Here is a 20,549-nt window from a genome sequence, read left to right as displayed (position 1 = left end):
CAACAAGGAAGTGGAACTATATAAACATCACAAAAATGGCCAAACTACAGGAAGCGGGTACAATCTTTAGCAAAATCTGAAATATAATTGTGTTTATTATGTTTCAGCAAAACTTGTGTCCAATGTGCCACGTGCTCTTGAAGGGTTTCTGGATGGAAAGTATTTGTAACCATGGAGATTAGCAAACAAAGAACTACCAGAAACCTTAATAAGAATTGATCCTGGAGCGAAACTGTGATGGAAAGTAAGGAGGTGCAGATACTGTTTCACTGAGAGGTCAAATAAGCACAAATATTAGCTTTTTTCCCACATAAAAAGTTACATAATGTACCTTTAATGTTCTTATCAGCGACAAAGTGGACCTGCTAAACACTTGAATGCTGTAATTACATTGAATCCCTTGAAAACCCAACCAAAACTAGTTTACAATCAGCTTTTGAACCTGTTTTTACTCATTTGTGTAGAGCCCACGTCAACAGAGCGGACGGCGTGTCTTTGAACTCATCACGAATGAATGAAAACAGTCAGAGACACAGAACGAAACCCACTGAAGTAAACCGCTAAGGGGATGAACAGTCGCTAACGTTAGCTGCTCCTCTTTAGCTCGATCAACAAGCCGTTCATCAAATCACATTAATCCATCAATACTGAGTGGGCACTTGGAGATGAGTCATGATCCAGCTCTACACTGGTGCACAGGCCTAGAGCGCCCTCTAGCGGACGTCAGTGTGAAAACAACAAACTTCACGTCCTATAGTCCGGGAAATACAGTTGTCAGAATACTGAATACTAGCCTGGAAATGTATTTTGCATCGTATTCTGTTATTTTGAGTACTGTATTTTGAGTATTTACAATACTTCCACATTATATTCATGCATAAAAGTGGCGCATGATTGAAAACTCGCCGGTTATGAACTTATTTACAGCTAAGGGGGAATGCAGAAAGCTCCTCGCAAATGCCACACCCAAGAATAACATGGACATAAGCTTTGGTTTTGATTCTTTCTTTCTTTCTTTCTTTCCTTCTTTCTCTCTCTCATCTTTCTTTCTCTCTCTCATCTTTCTTTCTCTCTCTCATCTTTCTTTCTCTCTCTCATCTTTCTTTCTCTCTCTCATCTTTCTTTCTTTCTCATCTTTCTTTCTCTCTCTTCTTTCTTTCTCATCTTTCTTTCTCTCTCTCATCTTTCTTTCTTTCTCATCTTTCTTTCTCTCTCTCATCTTTCTTTCTTTCTCTCATCTTTCTTTCTTTCTCTCATCTTTCTTTCTTTCTCTCTCTTCTTTGTTTCTGTCTTTCTTTCTTTCTCTCTCCCTCCCTTCCTTTTCTTTCCTTCTTTCTTTCTATATTTCTTTCTTTCTCTCTCTCATCTTTCTTTCTCTCTCTCATCTTTCTTTCTCTCTCTCATCTTTCTTTCTTTCTTTCTCTCATCTTTCTTTCTCTCTCTTCTTTGTTTCTGTCTTTCTTTCTTTCTTTCTCTCTCCCTCCCTTCCTTTTCTTTCCTTCTTTCTTTCTATATTTCTTTCTTTCTCTCTCTCATCTTTCTTTCTTTCTCATCTTTCTTTCTCTCTCTTCTTTCTTTCTCATCTTTCTTTCTCTCTCTCATCTTTCTTTCTCTCTCTTCTTTCTTTCTCATCTTTCTTTCTCTCTCTCATCTTTCTTTCTCTCTCTCATCTTTCTTTCTTTCTCTCATCTTTCTTTCTCTCTCTTCTTTCTTTCTCATCTTTCTTTCTCTCTCTTCTTTGTTTCTGTCTTTCTTTTTCTCTCTCTCTCATCTTTATTTTTCTCTCTTCTTTCTTTCTTTCTTTCTTTCTTTCTTTCTGTCTTTCTTTCTCTCTCTCTCCCTTCCTTTTCTTTCCTTCTTCTTTCTCTCTCTCTCATTTTTATTTCTCTCTCTCTTCTTTCTTTCTTTCCTTCTTTCTTTTGTGCCGTAATGTTTGATTTCAGGATTTTCTAAACACCCTCAAATGAACTGTACCTGAATACATTAACTCAAAAGCATCATAATTACATACTACGTGAAAATAAATACGTGTAAATACGTGTATTGAGTTACTACTACTGGCTATTTATTGGTGAAAAAAAAATCCAAATTCAAAATTTCGTCTCATTTGGAGAAAATGACTCTCATGAAAACCTACGGAGAAACATTGAATCAGTGCGTCAGTCAATTTTTTGTTTCCAGGTGCCAGTTCGTGAGCTTGTGTATAAGAAAAATGCTACGCTAATGACCATAGAAATAACAGGAGACGCTGTGTTTGATCCTAACGTATGCGGACAGTTATTAGCAAGCCGGCTAATCCAGTAAGCTTTTACGTTAGCCTACTCAATGTATTTTTCCTGTAGCCGTTAGCATTAGCCATCACAAATTATAAACAATCCGGATGTTTTCGGCTGTTGTCAAACATTTAAGTGATGTCAAAGCCTAATAGAGTTCGGGAAATTCCACAGTTGCCATGGAGATCCGCCATCTTTGCAGCTGTTAGCATACATTTCCATTGACTAACATTAGCTAAAAAAAACAGTGTAAGAAGTGGAGAAAATAGCTCCGTTAGCTGCTGAGTTACTGCTGATAAATACATCAAACTCACTGCGGTGTCCAAGTGTTTTAATGTGAACAATAACTCCAGTATTTTACAATTGTTGCTAATCCCATGATGCTTAGCGATATGACATCACATTCCCGAACTCTATTAGAAATCATTAATGTATGTACAGACCTTTTGAAATGTTACTTTAGATACAGATTAGCTTTTCCTCTGAGCTACATGCTAGCTTGTATTCAGTCAAATTTCTGCTTTTTGCGGGGTCGGATTCGCATCCAGTGGCCACTTAACTTCATCTTTATAACACGTTAATGATGAAACATTGAATCAGTGCATCAGTCAAACATGTTCTTGTGAGGATGATTTTTTTGTTTCCCGGTGAGAGTTTCTATGTCTCTAAGCTCTGTAACGTCCGCCTCGGATCCTCTCCACGTATGGGCCTGTTTTGCACACACAGGCCCGGGTCGTTTGGCTGAATGGGTCGGGGAGCGGCTGAGCGCAGAGCTGTCAGACTCTACGACCTCATCTGCATCTGCACAGATACCAATCCGCATCTGAACAGAGACACACCTGAGGACCGCGAGGGCCCCCCAACGGCCCCGTCAGCGCCTTCAGTCCGACACGTCCACGGGACAAAGCCACTGTGCTCCTAAACCAATCATCTCAAAATGAAAGGATGTTGCAGCTCAAATACATGATACAAACATTTACAAGAAAATACATGTTTCTACAGGTGACAGCAAGTCCAATATAATGCTTTGTAAAGCCTATATACTATATATTAAAGGTATAATTCAGAAACATTCAAACAAACAGGGGAATGAAGGGAAATGTTGATATTCAAAACTAACCTGGACTCAATGGAGAAACTTTCTTTCTTTCTTTCTTTCTTTCTTTCTTTCTTTCTTTCTTTCTTTCTTTCTTTCTTTCTTTCTTTCTTTCTTTCTTTCTTTCTCCCTCCCTTCAATCCTTCCTTCCTTCTTGTTTCTTTCTCTCCCTCCCTCCTGGACTGAGCACATTTTCTCCAGTTTGGTTTTGAATTGAAAAGCTTCTTTGGAAAAAAATGTGTGACAAAAAAATGTGGAACTTCTGCTGTATAAATATGAGGGGAAAAGGTGTTGCAAGATTTCTGTCATTTTATGTTTTCTTATCAAATAATGCCTTTTAAGCCTAAAAGTGCCCTAAATTTCCCTTGTTTTCAGTGATGAAATCAGAAAAATGGATCAGGCCAGGTTTAATATGCTTTTGTTTTGTTGATATAATAGTAACAAATACTTTTTCTTTGGTGATTGTGGATCTCGTTTAATTTTGAAATAAGTTTTTTTTACTGGAAAAGTAGTAAATACTGTATATCTCCCTCCCTCCTTTCTTTCTTTCTTTCTTTCTTTCTTTCTTTCTTTCTTTCTTTCTTTCTTTCTTCTTTCTCTCTTTCTTTCTCTCTCACTCCCTTCCTTTATTATAGTTACATTCACTACTGGGGATTGTACTGTTTTTCAGTGGAAAAATCTGTAAAGATTTAAATTTCGCCTTGTCTTTTGGCATTCAAAACTCAATAAATCAGACTTTCAAAAACATTGTTCAGTCCAAGGCTGATGTGGAGAAACGAACCCCCACTTTTCATACAAAACTGTAGAGAAACATTGAAACAGTGTAATAATTAAACATGCTATTCTGAAGATTAGGTCTTTGTTTGTTCCCAGGTCAATGTTTATATGTAACGAGACCCCTCCGGCCCAAAACCTGAACATTTAAAAATTAAAAATGTGCCTGTTGTGTCTCCCCCTTAAAATTATTAAGTATTGCACCCTTGGTACAAACATTATGTGCAGGGAAATACAATAGTATAGCAGATTCCAACTGCAAGATGTTTGAAAAAGTTGGAAAAGTTATTTTTACTCGGGTCCCGATGTTGATTCTCCACATCAAACCAGAACCACTGCAATAGGCTATTATTTATTCATCTGTTTATTTTAATTTTAGCTATGCTTATTTAGTTAAATTATCGCGTAACTATATTTTTATTAGGATACATGTTATATAGGCAACGTTTTTCCTTCCTTGTATTTTTTATTCATTTTTTCGTTTACGCTACGTTCTTCCCACGTTTTCTGATTTATGTAACGTTGACATTCCCTCAGTTATGTAAACGCAGCGGTACGGGCTCAGCGGTATGGGCTCCAAACTTACGTCAAACTTACGGTAACGCTCTCGTTCTCCTTCGTAACTGTAATGTTTGTGTGTAAAAAAAAAAAAAAAAAAAAAAAATATTGAATGAGCGATATCTTTTCTTTTTTTTTGAATGAAAGGGACTCGTCGCGTCAGTCACTCACAACGCTGGATCTGTCCGGAGGAGCCGCCCTCTGATTGGTCCAAGCGCGCTCGGAGGGGCGGGCCCGCGCGCGCCGATTGGCCCGCCGGGTAACCGAGGGGGGCGGGGCGAAACTCGTCTGCGTCTGTCAAGAGCGGCGGAGAGTGCAGGTAAAAAGGAGAGGCAAAGAAGAGCAACAAACGCGAAACATTTCCACCACGCGTGATGGAAGGAGCCCGTTCCTTTTAAACCAAAAAAAAACCCCGCTTTTAACACACGATTCCCCCGAGAGAATTTTTTTTTTTTACGGGAGAAAACGCGACGTGTTTTTGCTTCTCTTGACAAGAGAGCGAGAGGAGGCGACGATCTGGCTCCCGAGCACGCTGTTTTTTTTTGGTAGCAGAGGTAACTTGGACAGCTGCTGCGCCGAGTCCAAGCCCAGCCATCAACAGCCGCACAATGAAAGCCTTCAAACGAGGTGAGCCGCGTTTAACACAAAGAAAAAACAAAACCGATCTTATTTCCCCGTCATTTAGATCGCCGCGTGTCGTTAGCGTAACCCCGCGTCCCTTGCCTTTCCCCGTCGGCGTGTTTTTCATTGTGCACAGATGCGTGTTTGGGTTTGAATTTGGAGGGACACGCGTACGGCTAAAGTCTGGGGGGCTAATTTTGGTGGCGTGTTGTCCATCTGGCGGAGGGGAGGACATGCGGGACGTGCACGCACTCCGCTTCTTCTTCTTCTTCTTCTTCCCCTGCTCGCTCTTTGTGTGCTCTTCGATCTTCCAACATCTCTCGTCTTTTTTGTGTGTTTTGGTTTTGTTCACTTTGCGCGTGAGTGAATCGTGTTGCTCCGGCGCATGACGTTATTCCTCTCGCGGACAAAGAGTTTGTCATTGTGATGTCAACAAAAAAACACTGAGACGTCGCGAACTTCAAAAAAAAAGAAAAAGAAAAGAGAAGTTACGCTTGTTGAAGGTTTCCCCCTAAATTGTGACCAGGTGTTGGGTTTTTCTTTTCTTTAAAGGGTAGCGAGGATGGTTTAAATTGATAACAGTTGTTGATGGGCTACGTAGGCCTGCGTGTTGACCGCGTAAAGGCGCTATACCCGTTTTTTTAATTAAATTATTATTATTTACAAACAATGGAAGAAGGAGCGTGCGTAACCTCGTAACCCCCGCCTAAACCCAAGTGCATTTCTCCAGTTCAGCTTTACCCAAATCTGAAAGGTTACAGCCTCAGTGGGACGCCTCATTTGAAAGCTAAGACCTACAAAATTCATCTTAAGTGATATTTTTTCCGCGCCTTTGACATTTTTGCCTTTTTTTGTTGTGTTTTCAGCACTTTTTTCACTTTTCTATTACTTTTGTTGCGTTTTTTTCAAGAAGCTTTTAGATTGGGGTAAAGCCGTACCTTCACCCAGTCAAGGCAAGGGGTTAAACGGTTGTGTCCTAACATTTGTAACGTCCGATCTCATCACGGTGTTGCGTTTATAAGCATTTATTACAACTTTCAGAGAGCACAGGGCTCCATAGTCCCGCCCACTCCCGGTCACAAAAAAATCCTCATTTATTTTTAGCGTCAACTTTTCGTAAAAGTCAATTATTAAGAGTTTAATGGCGCGACGCCGGCTAATCAGCTATGTGCTAGCTACCGACACTTGCACGGGTGTTTTACCAGAAACAATCAATACTTGAAACTTAGTTTTATAATGTCGCGGTTTATAACGTTAGCCAAATCTTTACCTTGTATGTTTCATGTATGTGAGTTAGCGCGTAGCTGATTAGCCGGCGCCGTGACTGACTGACTCAAAAAGTCAATGCTAATAATACTTTTTTTTCCACGTTTGGACCCCGACGCGGCTTGTAGCTAGTTCATCATCCATTTAAAAAGGTTTTTGAATGGATTTTCATAGCCCGAAGGTCTTTTTTACAATTGTATACCAAAGAAACACAACATTTAGCTTCTTTAAAAAGTCTTTAAACTTATACACATGTCTCAGCTTTCGTGGCGGAGTGAGGACGCTGTAAACTAATTGACGTTTGTGGAGTTACGCTGTATGTCTTAGGACTCAAACCTTTTGGATGTAGATTGTTGTTGTTGTTGTTCTCTGCAGAATCCTCCCCATAAATAGCTGTAAACAGACTCAAGCATTTGCCCGTGTGTTTGCATGTCTGGGGCTTCCAAACGTCGGGCCGAGGTGCCAAACGGGGACACGCGACAGTGAGTGAGGAGAGAAATCTGGGGGTTTCAATGCCAGAGTAGTCTTGTTGCGTAGGCCGGTCTATACCTAGAATTATTTTTCCTTTACATCTATTGTTTTTATTTATTTTTGCAACATTGCCTCTGATGTTGCTGCTCCTGGACGAGTTTATGTGCTCTGTCCATTCAACCTCGATTTAATACTTTTTGCAGCTTTCTAAACCCTGCATGATTTGTATTTTAAGTTTTGGGCTGCTTTCCTCCTGTTTTTGACATTCCATACTCTCCGCTGAACACACTAAAACATCCCAACAACAGCATCAGAAGTTCTTTTTTTTTAAATCTGTTTTGTTTTCCACATTTCGGGCTCTGTCTCTGCAGGAAGTCATTGTGTTCACTGAGATGAGTGGATGTAAATGCGATGCCCCCTGTGGCTGGAATGTCGGGTGTTTGTTTCAGCACCTCCCTGTCAATGGCCAAAGTGATGGCTCCCCTGTTTTGGGCTTTAAGTGGGGTCAAGGCGACCAGTTATTTATGCCTTTTTTTTTATATGAAGGGCGCTGCTCTTGAGTGATTGATTCATCTTCGCTGTCTGGTTTTGCCAGTTCGTGAGCTTGTGTATAAGAAAAATGCTACGCTAATGCTTAATGTCGAAGTTTTTGTCCCACATTGTTCCATTAGTCAGACCATAGAAATAACAGGAGACGCTGTGTTTGATCCTTACGTATGCGGACAGTTATTAGCAAGTCGGCTAATCCGGTAACCTTTTACGTTAGCCTACTCTATGTATTATTCCTGTAGCCGTTAGCATTAGCCATCACAAATGATGAACACTCCGGATGTTTTCGGCTGTTGTCAAACATTTAAGTGATGTCAAAGCCTAATAGAGTTCGAGAAATTCCACAGTTACCATGGAGATCCGCCATCTTTGCAGCTGTTAGCATACATTCCATTAGCTAAAAACAGTATAAGAAGTGGAGAAAATAGCCGTGGAACAACTCCGCTAGCTGCTGAGTTACTGCTGGTAAATACATCTAACTCACTGCGGTGTCCAAGTGTTTTAATGTGAACAATAACTCCATTTTAACGTTTAAAATCTCCATTAGTTTACAATTGTTGCTAATCCCATGATGCTCAGCGATATGACATCACATTCCCGAACTCTATTAGAAATCATTAATGTATGTACAGACCTTTTGAAATGTTACTTTAGCTTTTCCTCTGAGCTACATGCTAGCTTGTATTCAGTCAAATTTCTGCTTTTTGTGCGGTCGGATACACATCCAGTGGCCGCTTAACTTCATCTTTATAACACGTTAATGATAAAGAAACCACTAAAATGATATAAATGCCATGAATAGGACAAAGCACACCAACACGTGCTCATTTGTTGAAGCAATGTCATGTAGCGTCATGTGTGTACAGGTGAACTAGCAGCTGGTGTTGTTGTTAGCTAGGTTACCGCGTGACAGTGTTGCTCCTTAAAAGCTGTGAAATATGCTTATAAACTCACAAAAAAAATAAAGAATTGTGATGTTATTAGTGCATTTGTACATTTATAAATGATTTTGGAGTTAATCGTTTAAAATGACAGGGACAGAATCGGGTGTCGGGCCTTTTTAGTGTGAGCTCTATCGTTTGACAATGTCAGTGCGTGTGATTGATGCAAATTGCGGTGCCCCTAGTGGTTGGAATGTGGATTGTTTTGCCTCTTGTGTCCTGAATGTTTCAATCTCCCCTCCTATTTCAGCAAGCGGTAGACTCGTATGTCCGCCAGATAGTGCATTTCCACTCGGGGCGCGTTATTTTGCGGTGACCCTTTGATAAATGACGTCTTGTGGCCTGTTTCGCTGCCCCTCTCTGTCAGCGCTGTTGGCTGGGGTGCTGTGATGCTGATGATATGCGCACACACTCACACACACATTAATCCCTCTTTGTGGAGAGAGCCGGCGGAGCAGAGGGGGCTCGGGTTACACCTCTGCCCCCAAAGAGAGGCGCTCGCTCTGGGGTAAAGACGACCCCGGGGCCAGGCTAATCACCAAAAACAAATACTGCGTCTATTACTTCAACTGTCGGAAGGAGTGCTACTAATGCTGCTCCTCTCTGACTGGTACTATTTCCACTACCTTTTAATGCTCTTTGGAAACCCTGTCATTTAAGTTACATTGTGCCAAAATCAAGGCATTAAGCAGTGTTAACTTCGTCGACTAAAATATTTAGTCTTAATTTTAGTCAAAGTGATATTTTTGACGACTAAAATTGGACTAAAACTAAATTAAAAGTTTCTCATGAGACTAAAACTATGACTATTTTAGTCGACTTAAATAAGACTAAATAAAAATGAAAAAAGGAGAGACTAAAATCATCCAAACTTCTATTGACCGTCTGAAAGAGCCTCAGATCATGTAAATTCACTGCCAAATGAACAGGTTTGTGCTTTATTCACGTGGAAGCAGCTCCATGAAGCAGAGGAACAAGATTAAATATGATTATAATGAATATTATCAATGCAAAGTCGACTAAATTAGTGTTAAATTTAGTCGACTAAATTGACATGCAATTTTAGTCGACTAAATCTCGACTAAAATTAAATTACATTTTAGTCAAAAGACTAAGACTAAAACTAAAATAAAATATGTTGTCAAAATTAACACTGGCACTAAGTTGGATTCAAAATGCCTGTATAAACCCTGCTATGGTATATTGTCATATTCAAGACAAGGGCTGCACACTATGGGGATAAATGTTGAATTTAGATTCTGAAAAAAATTTCTCAGCGAGAATGTCTGGTGATTATGGATATTGCAACATTTGGCAATACACTGCGCAGCCCCAATGGGACGGAAGGGCATCTGACACTGTGTAATCGTACGCAGTGGCCTCTTGAGCAGAAGAGTGTTGTTGCTTTCTCTCGTGCGCACCTCGACACGTGGAGACTTTGGCAGAAAACAATGAGGCGTCTGTGATTTCCATAAGAACAGCTCTCCTCTGCCCCCCACCCCTGCTGTGTTACTGTCGGAGGGATGGCGCTAAATGAATTAGGCTTATGCTAATGGCAGCACCTAGGGGAACATCTCCAGCTCCACATTGGCTGAAAAGAGGGAAGGAACATGGATTTTTGCAGATAGGTTTGTTCACTGAAATGTGATCTGTTTTGCTGTTGGTGTTTTGAATCCTTTCATCGAGGGCTGCAGGATATGTGGAAATATTTGTGTTAATTGCTTGAATATAGATCTCTGGAATCGCCCATATATGGTCATTTTTGAAAACAGTTAAGGGGAAAACAATTTTGCAAAAATGACAATTTTCTCACATTTTTCAAAAACTACTGTAACAAACGGTGAATTATGAATATAGTTTCTACTAAATAATGATACAAAGACATGGGGAGGAGCAAAGTGGTTCAACAGCCCATAAATACATGAATAACGGAGAATGCTAACTTGATGCTACATGTTAGCATCGGGCTAATGCTAGCGGTTAGCTAGCGCTTGCTACAACTGCCGTTTTTTCACTTCTACTGAACAATCTGCTGTGAGAAAATATCCATATGGGCCCAATTTACACTTGACTTTATTTATATGTGATAAATAAGTTGATATTCCACCAGAAAATGGCAAAAAATAGTGGAAAATTGTGTTTCTCTAAAGATTCTATTTTCCCCCTCGGCGAAGCCACGCCCCCTTCTATGACGAGATGCCGTGTATCTATTGCTGTTTTACTAACACACAGCTCCATTAAGGGTAACTTGTAAGCCAATCTCTAACTATGGTATAGCAACATAGCAATTAGAAACATGTAAAATGTGCTGCTAAACATGCATTGCCCAAAATAATTTTCCTGTTTCCTGTTTTTGAACCATATTTTTCCTCCATTTCTTGACATTGGAGATAAACTCAATATTGTAAGTCTGCACATTTTCCTTCCGAACAACAATTTTGCATCACTTTTGCTCCCATCTTCCTCACTCTGACCGCAAAGACGGGAAACTCTTTCTACAGACACAATCGATTGTGGTTGCTGTCAATCTGCCGATTTCTTGTTTGGGCTTTTTGGCGAAAATCTCATCTCAAATGTCATTCCTGGGACAATTTGCAGGAAACAAAAATGGTCATCGCGTTCAGTGTTTTCTGTGTCAGTACGTTCTAACTTTGATCCGATTACTTTCTCTGAAAGGTGTCCAAAAGTGGTGACAGTATTCCAAAACATTTGCGTGATGGGCGGTAGAAAAGGCTTTCAGGTATAAGAGATGAATATGACAGGTTTGTGGATCCGAGACAATTCTCAGTCTGATTTCTTTCCAAATCTCTTTCTGTCCCATAGATGTGTATCGGTCTCTGCCCTCCATCATCCAAGTAGTGTTACTGTTCTAGAATTTGATGATGCCATAATCAGTTACCTGCCATATTCCTTTTAATTGTAGAAAGTCCTTGGTACTCGCCAACATCACGCTTTTATTTTTTAATATTGTCCCAACCAGACAAGATATCTGTACCGCCGTCTATAATCTACAGGTCATGCTAGGGCTGTGCAATTAATTGAAATTCGATAACGATTTCGATTACAACAGTAAACTATTACAAAATTAGCATAATCGCAAAAAATCGATTATTTCTATATATATATATATATATTTTTTTTTTCAACAAAAAAAATTCTTTGGCCATTTTTTTTTTTTGCAAAGCAGACTTGCGTTATTTCAGGCCGCTGGGATTATTTTCCCTTCGCTTTTCTCGTGCCATGGCTCGTGCTTTTGTCTGACAAACGGCGCTGTGTGATGATGTCATCAGGCCGCGCTGCTCAGTTTGCTTGCGCAGGTGTGAGGGCCGGCCAGCAGGGGGCAGGTGTGAAACGGGGACCTCTCTTTAATCAAGGCAAACTTGAAATCATTTGTACTTTTACGACCGGCCAAGAAAACATTAAATGTAGTGTTTTGATAAATAAATGAATAAAATAATGATACACTTTTTCTTTTTAAAGGCAACAAATAATCGTTTGAATAATCGTGATTTCAATTATGACAAAAATAATCGTGATTATTATTTTTTCAATAATCGAGCAGCCCTAGTTCATGCCCATGTGGATTGTGGAGATATTGGCCAAAAGTCCTAATTTCATCTTGATTTGGGTAGAGCTACCTTTAAACGATACTAGTCTGGTATTGGGGGGGAAAAAGGGTTAGCTACTACCAGTATATAATAATATATAATATAATAATAATAAGAAAAGTGTAAAAGTGTTAAAGGGATGTTTCTTGGTTGTTTCACCGCAAAAAGATCTAAATGTAAAAGAAATAAAGTAATAAATTAACACTATTAATCTGTTTTATGGTTCTATTTAACATACATTACAAAGTACCCAGTCCTAGATCTAGGTCAGGTGGCACTTGAACAAAACGAATAAAACGGCGATGACAAAAGCCACATTTCTTCTCCTCTGGTTGCTCTTCTGCCCCTCAGTCTCTCAGTGATCTCACTCGTCTCCCCTCTCTGCCCCCAGGCCCGGACCACGAGGACGCCTCCGTCTCCTCCGCGCTCTCGGACAGCGACGACGGCTTCCCCCTGGACCTGTCGGGGGCGGCCGCCAAGCGCAAGCGCCGCGGGAACCTGCCCAAAGAGGCCGTGCAGATCCTCCGGGACTGGCTCTACGACCACCGCTTCAACGCCTACCCGTCGGAGCAGGAGAAGCTCAGCCTGTCGGCGCGCACCAACCTCTCCGTGCTGCAGGTGAGCGCGGCGAGCCAAAATAATCAAACATTAAATGAGCCAAATATTCTGGAAAAGTCATGGAGCTATAACGCTGATTTTATTCTTTTTTCTCTTTCTCTCAGATCTGTAACTGGTTCATCAACGCTCGCCGGCGCCTCCTGCCTGACCTGCTGCGCAAGGACGGCAAAGACCCCACCAAGTTCACCATCTCCCGCAAAGTGGGCCTCAAAGCCGAGCCCTGCGCGTCTCCGGAGCGCCTCCTCCACCCCACCTCCGCCTCCCCGTCCTGCCCCCAGCTCCCCCGGGCCTCCGTCATCCGCTCCGGCCCCACGCTGGACCTGGCCGCGCTGGGGAACACGGCCGCCGCCATCCTCAGCGGCTTCCGGGGCAAAGAGGCGCTGCTGAGGCTGGACACGCAGAGTCTGCTGAGGGAGGCGGAGGAGGAGCAGCAGCAGCAGCAGCAAAACCAAAACCACGTCTTCAACACGCCGCCGCCCACGCCGCCGGAGCTGCTGCCCTCGCACGACTTCAGCGACCTGAGGCTGCTGGTGGACGCGGCGCTGCAGAGGGCGGCCGAGCAGGAGAGCCAGAAGAGGAAGGAGGAGGAGGAGGAGGAGGAGAAGAAGCGGCACAAGGATTTGGAGGAGAGCAGAAACATGGGATCCACGCCACCTCCTGAGGACAGTCAGCAGGTGAGTCACGGCGACTTCGCTCACACGTCCTCTTTCACCCAGCACAGTCTCTCCAGTTCAGCATCACCCAAATCTAAAAGCTCCTTGACTGGAGCTCACAGCCTCATTTGAAAGCTAAGACTTACAAAACGAATCCAAACTTTTTTGTTGCATTACCACTGCATTTTTGTTGTTAGTTTTGCAGTTTTGTTTTGTTTTTTTGCTGTTTTTTTGTCTGTTTTTTACGTATTGTGTTGCTTTTTACAGCTTTTTTGACTCTCTTTATTGTTGCGTTTTCTTATTTATTTGCAGTGTTTTTTACATAGATTTTTTTTTTCATTGCATTTGTAAAATACTTAAAAATTAAAATGACTTTTAACCCAATTTAAAGGGGGAGAAAGAGAGAGAGGACACATACAGGCTCTAAAACGTAGAAAGTATAAAGTATTCATCATTGAGTAAAGTAGAAGTACCTATAATTTGTACTTTTGACTTACAGGCAGTTTGTCTGCAAGCTCAGTTCTGGCGAGATCGGTGCCTTCACAAACACACATCTTGAACTGCTCCTGCCTTTACCGATCACATGCGAAAAACGTGACACACCAATCCAATCAGGACTGAACGATATGGACACAATTGGCTTGTTGCACAATGTGGCTACGCTAGTTCCTCTGAGCTGAGGTTGTGGGCGCTAGTACTTCCTGTTCGTATTAATTTCCATTAAGATTAGCTTAGACCAGGGGTCACCAACCTTATTTCAGCTGAGGGCTACTTTAAGAGCATTAAGTTGTTCAAGGGCTACCAGATAAAAACAAATCCTAAAGACTTAAACGTACACTGTTCACTTATAGGATATTGACCCCATATTATATTAAAATAGCTTTATTTTAAACTCATACTGAGTCACAAGAACCGAAATAACTGTAATTTTAAGAATTAGATTCAAGAAAATGAAGTGTTTTACACTTTAGAAAAAGTCCCAAGGGCTACTGGACATGCCCCAAAGGGCCCCTGGGTGCCCGCGGGCACCACGTTGGTGACCCCTGGCTTAGACCAATTCAAATCATCGTATTTCCTAAAGAATCTGTGGCGGACAGTGAGTTCCTGGTTGATGATCACTTCCTGCAGGTGAACGAGTTGCTGTACAGTGTGAAGGCTAAAGGCTAACATTAATTTCATGCGTTATACAATTTGAAATAGTGCCTTTTATTCATAGCATGTTAGCCTTTAGCTTCAAGACAAACTACCAATCCTTTATGATCACAGGTGTCTCCGATCTGAACTCATTACATCAAGATTTGAACACACAGTAAATGATCATCTACCGGGAACTCACTGCCCACAACATAATCTTTAGACAATATGATTATTATTCCAGGAAAAGAAAACAGACAGGAAGTAGGAACTAGCATAGCCATACCGTGCAACAAGCCAATTTCATATCTCAATATTCATGCCAGATATATACATCTTTATTGATGAAAATCTATATTGTTTATATCTTGCTTTCTCGATATCGATTCCATAACGATGTATCTTTTTTGTTGCATTTTTTTCTTTGTCTTCTTGAGAAAACGCACATGACTCGGGTAAGAAAGTACTAAACTTGTTGGTGTTCCTTTGCTGCAGGTGCTGGCCCCGTCCCAGGCTCAGATCTTGATGGAGAAGGCCATGTCTCCGCCCGTCCCCACGATGCCAGCCCACGCCCCGCCCCCCTCGCCGCTGGCCCTGGCCGCCCCCACGCTCACCAAAGTCATCTGGAGCGCCCTGGAGAAAGACAAAGCCAGCGCCAGCTCGGACTCGCCGCCCCCCCTCCCTCCCTCAGGCGCCCCCTCCAAGCCCGCTCCCACCGTGGCCCTGGTCTCCGCGCCCCTGAGCCTCCCCGTGTTCCTCCCCGTCCACAAATACACCGTCTCCTGCCCGTCGGCGGCGGCGAGCGCGGGCCACGCCGTGACCGTGGCGCCCGTGCGCATGGTCACGCAGGCTTCGAACAGACAGGCCAGCGTGTGGGGCGTGGTGCACCCGGACGGCCGGCAGAACGGGGCGCTCAAGGTGGTGCAGGCGCCCATCGCCGCCGTGTGGGCCCCCAACAAGCACAGCCTGCACCAGGAGATCGTCAACTGAAGAGCGCGCGTCGGCGTCCTTCAGCGGAAAGACTTTGTAAATAGTGGAATGTACTGAGGACACGCCTTCGGAGCCGACTTCAGGCTTACGGACTTTTTTTGGAGACGCTTTTTAACTTTTGGCACCAGCACATTTCCGCAGCAGAGAACAACTGAATGTAGACAACTCACTTTTCATTTTTTGGGGGAATCCTAAAAGCTGGATAAATGTATTTTTAAAATCTCTTTAAGAAATATTCAGGTTTGTTACTATTTTGGTTCTGTTTGTTTCCATCCGTGTTGTTTTCACATCTTTTTTTTTTCTTCTTTTTAATGATGATAACAAAGCGGCGACGAGCTGAAAAGTGACTAAAACATGACGAGAACTTTGTGAGGTTTCGAAGTCGGTTTGTCGGAGCCGCGGAACAGACTTTTCTTTTATCGGGAGCTTTTCCCCCAATGAAAAGCTGAACAGTGTGAACGTTAAGCATTAACCTGGAAGCAAATTATCAGAGCGGCCGCTGTAGGAAAAGCCCGGCTCACAAGGAGGACACGTCTGTATCCAAAACACAAATACTACTAAAGGAACAGGCCACCGCATTTCCATACTGTGATATGGATATGTTCTTACCTGAGCTTAGACGAGTTGACGTGTACCAGTCTGGTCTGTGTGTTTGCCTGTTGTAGAGCATGGTAGCTTCCAACGTCACCCCCGTTTGGAGCCATAGGAATATGCTGGGAGATGCTAATGCTAACAACAGCTTTGGTCTTTTGCAAACAGTCCTTTCATACTGTGAGATGTTCTTACCTGAGATTAGACGAGTTGATACCTGTCTGGTCTTTGTGCCCGCGGAAGAGCGTGGTAGCGTCCAACGTCACCCCCGTTTGGAGCTATAGGGATATACTGGGAGAGGCCAAATGCTAGCAATATCTTTAGTCATAATGCGTGACTGAGGGCACACACGGAGACCAGACAGGTACGTATCAACTCGTCTAAGCTCAGGGAAGAACATATCTCGGTGTGTAAAAAAGGGTGGCCTGTTCCTTTAATGAAATTGACCAAAACTAGACTCAGACCTTTTGAGGTTTGTCGGCACAAACTAGACTAAAACGATCACAAATGGGAATTACTTCAAAACATTCATTTCCGTATCGTTTCAACTTTGACCCTTGGACGTTCAAACACGGGGCAGCTTTATCCGATGAATTGAATGAATGTACGAAAAAAACTTTCTTTCGATGCGGTGAATTTTTCCCCCCCTTTTTTTTTTTTAGACATTTTTGTAAGATTTTGATAAACATTTGTTTCGCCAAAATGTTCTTATCATTTTAACGGCCTCTGTCGCAGCCCATGTAGGAATGTCTTATACTTTAGCCAAAAAATGCTTCTATGATTTGACCTTTTGACCAACAATCAACCATTTTACTAAAGACACAATCATTTTTTTAAGGTTTTTGTGACCGTTCTCATGTCTCCAAGTCTCCGTCACTTAGCACCAGCAGCTTCAGTAACAGTGAATGTAGAGAAAACTAGTCTTTCTCCCAAAACTCTATCAAATGTATTCTTTCCACAAACTCGCACCTTCTGGTCGGTCCTGCATTTAAAAACCAGTGATTTTGAAAAGACGATGTAAATGTAAACCAAAAAGTTTATTTCAGAGTTCCGAATGTTTCATAATGTCATGTGTTTAATACAGTTTTTTTTTCTTTTTAAATGATCTGCTGTTTACATGTTGTTTCTTTGGGAGGATTTCCATCTCGGTCAGTGCATTTTGATGTTCGAGTCCTCTCCTGTCTCTGGTCTTCCTCCTGGCAGCTCCAAACCTCCGCCTCCTTCCCACAGATCAATCTGGAAACTTTTCTCTAAAACGTCTCGCTTGAAGTGTCAGAATTGTATTTTCTATGAACAAAGTAACCTCAGCGTTTCTAAGCAGTTGTAGCAGCCCTGTGTTTCAACTCTTTTTTTTATTTTTATTATTTTTATTTGATCGATTTGAGCGCCATGTTCTTGTAGTTTCCATGAAACTGATGCCTTTTTTTTCTTTGGTTTTTATCATGGAGCACAACAGTCGGTTACCATTCATTTTCCCCATGGATTTTTTCACTCTTTTTTAGCCTTTTTCTAGCAGACTATAAACATATCCACACAAATAAAGTTTTTTTTCACAGCAAATTGTTCAGTAGAAGCGAAAAGCTGCACTTGCCGCTAACGTAGCATGAAGCTAACGCTAGGTTCGTTAGCTTCCTGCGGGTCAACCCTACGTTCCCCTGCTCGGGTGTTCCGTCTAAGTATTGTTTCATTGTTCAGCAGAGAGTTGGCTACAAACGAAAGGCTAAATTACTTTTTTATTAGCAAAAGGCAAACGAGGAACATCATTATGCACAAGATACAAATGCGATTTAAAAAAAAAAGGACATAGCATAAATAATGTTCACCAGTGTTTATTGGCTTTTAGCCTTTGATTAGCGCATGTGGAAATGCTTCTGTTCACAGGACATATTGAAACTTATAGCCTAATTGTAGTTCTAAAAGAGTTGGCTAAATGGCAAGCATTTGTTTTTATTTTTTTAAATGATGCCGTACCCCCGTCAATAGAAGTGGGGGAACATACACTTCCTGGTTAGCATTTATAGCAAGTATTTATGGGCTGTTGAACCACATTGCTCCTCACCATGTCTCTGTATCTTTATTTAGCAGAAAAATATATTCTTAATTGAGCATTTGTTAAAGTAATGGTGGAGAAATGGGGGGAAAAAAAATTCCCCATGGCTTTAATATGACTATCGATGGCCAATTCCAAACACACAGTCTGTATCTTTGCTAAAACATTCCAGTATCTATAATAAGCATCAGTCATTTACTGTGTTAAAACAACTGTCCAGGGTTTTATGAACCGTAGTCATTTTTGTTCAGCTCAATAGTCCATAGATTATTATTTTTTTGCTAGTTTTCTCCCTTCAGGTATGAACGTCTTAGTTTAACTTTAACATCTTATTTTTAATGTCAGAATATGACAAAGACCAAACTCACCCTTGCTTGTTTTTGGGACGTTTTGAATTCCAGGTAGTGACTACAACCGCGACCGCTATGGACTTTTTCCACGCTTATTCAGACTCCGATGTAGCTGTAATCCAAATATGGTCATTTCCTTTGTGGGAGTCTAAAGACGGGAGAAACATAGAGGCGCATGTGCAGACACTACAAAAGTCAAAATGTTTTTTTAATGTATTTTACAACAAAATCTCCCTTTAGAGATGCAGAAAGTCCTCCACACTTTCCTGGCTGGGACTTAATCATATCTGAAGGTTTTTCACTGGGAATCTTTAATATCTAGTTCATGCTTGACTTATTGAACTTTGCATCAAAAAAAAAAGATGAAATATTGCAGATTTTTACAGAAATATCGGTCATTTTTATGCATTATCTTATTTTCTACTCACCTGCAGCGTCTAGCCTTAAACTCTTCACAATTTCAGTAAAAAATCCATGGGGAAGAACTGACTTCGTTGTGCTCCGTTTGTGCTACTTTCACTCATCTTTCTAAAACTCTAATGACTAGCGGTTTCCTAAGCACAATCCAGTCCACGTTTCTGCTCGCGAAGGGACTTTTCCCCCCCGTCGTTTTGGCCAGTATTGTTTTTATAAAGACAACTGTTTTTCCGTATACCTCAGCGGTGGATGTCCGATTACTGCCACAGCGCCTCTAGTGGCCGAATCATGTCAGCTAGCCCGTTTATGAACTGCGGTTGTTCATTTGACTGAATAATGTGTGTAAATAATTGTTTTCTTGTAGCGTTGGCATGAAGTTCTGAAGCGTCTTTAGCCAAATCCAAACGTCATGGTCAGTTCGTTGCAGTATAGGACTGAGTGTTGTGCCTTAAATCCATGGATGTCTCTTTTTTTTTTTTATGATCAAACTTCTCAATAGAAACAGTGCAATATACGCCTCAAATCTGTTTTGTATTCTTCAGACAATAAAAAAAACCTTTTTGTACATCAGTCTGGCGTGTTTTGATTACGGAAATTCTGGCAGAAACGATAAACTTTTGTAATAATAATATGTGGAAGAAACTCTCAAACATAAGTGAGATTCTGTTTTATTAAAGTAGTTCTATCATTCGGCACTTTTTACTTCTACTTGAATAATGTTGTAGTGAAATATGTCATCTTTCTGGAGTTAAAAAAGAAAGTTACTTGTGTCCAATGTGAGTAAAGTTTGAAGTCACAAAAGCTTCACGTCGACCTAAAATAAGTGTATTTTGTGTTTTGTGCTCCCTTTCAGAAATACACAGTTTATTTTCTTTGGAAATATTAGAATTTTCAAGTTAAAACTGAAACATAAGTCAGACATTTACGCTCAAGCAGTTACTCAGTATTGTTCCCTGGAAAATGTGGGTTTTAGTCTTATAGAAGTAATAGAAGTGGTGGGAACGTCGATGTATTAAGATTAGGCACCACTAGCCCAATGTCCTTTAAGGAACAGGCCACCGTGTTTACATACTGAGATATGTTCTTACCTGAGCTTAGACGAGTTGATGTGTAACTGTCTGCTATTTGTCCTCTCCCAGCATATTCCAATAGCTCCAAACAGGCGTGAGGTTAGATGGTATCAAGCTGTTCCACACATATTTTCGCAAACTAGAAGAACGTAGCTCATTCGCCTCCAAAAACACAACAAAAACATGACAAAAAAGCGACAAAAACACTACGATGACACAGAGCCATGGGAACATTTGGTGAGGGAGCGCAGAGGGACATGATTGCCCCTAAAAATGCTTTTTCTGAGCTTATTTCCTATTTGTTATTATTGCCTGCAGTGCACAACCCACCCACCAGGGGATGCTGCAGCACCCTCAGCACCCTGGGTTCCCATGGCCTTGCAAATACGCGACCAAAAGCGTAACAAAAAACACGAAAAAGCCACAAAAAAGAGACAAAAAGAGAAATGTATTGACAATGCGACAAAACGTGGAAGAAGCGCGGCAACAACGTGCAATGCGACAAAAAAAAGTTTGGAC

General features: G+C 41.4%; 1 protein-coding gene across 1 annotated transcript; it reads left to right on the top strand.

The window, feature by feature from the left end:
* Window positions 1-5,225: 5,225 nt before the first annotated feature.
* Window positions 5,226-15,552, top strand: tgif2 (TGFB-induced factor homeobox 2; the record flags this gene model as incomplete). The annotated part of the gene is made up of 4 exons (XM_079582378.1): window positions 5,226-5,328; window positions 12,549-12,775; window positions 12,880-13,449; window positions 15,058-15,552. Exons 1-4 carry the CDS (start codon window positions 5,310-5,312, stop codon window positions 15,550-15,552), a joined length of 1,311 nt encoding a protein of 436 aa, XP_079438504.1. The 5' UTR covers window positions 5,226-5,309.
* Between the last annotated feature and the right edge of the window lie 4,997 nt (window positions 15,553-20,549).

Source organism: Gobius niger (genome assembly GCF_951799975.1).
Source record: "Gobius niger genome assembly, chromosome: 24".
In the NCBI taxonomy this organism is placed as follows: domain Eukaryota; kingdom Metazoa; phylum Chordata; class Actinopteri; order Gobiiformes; family Gobiidae; genus Gobius; species Gobius niger.
This window is presented reverse-complemented; position numbering and strand designations above follow the sequence as displayed.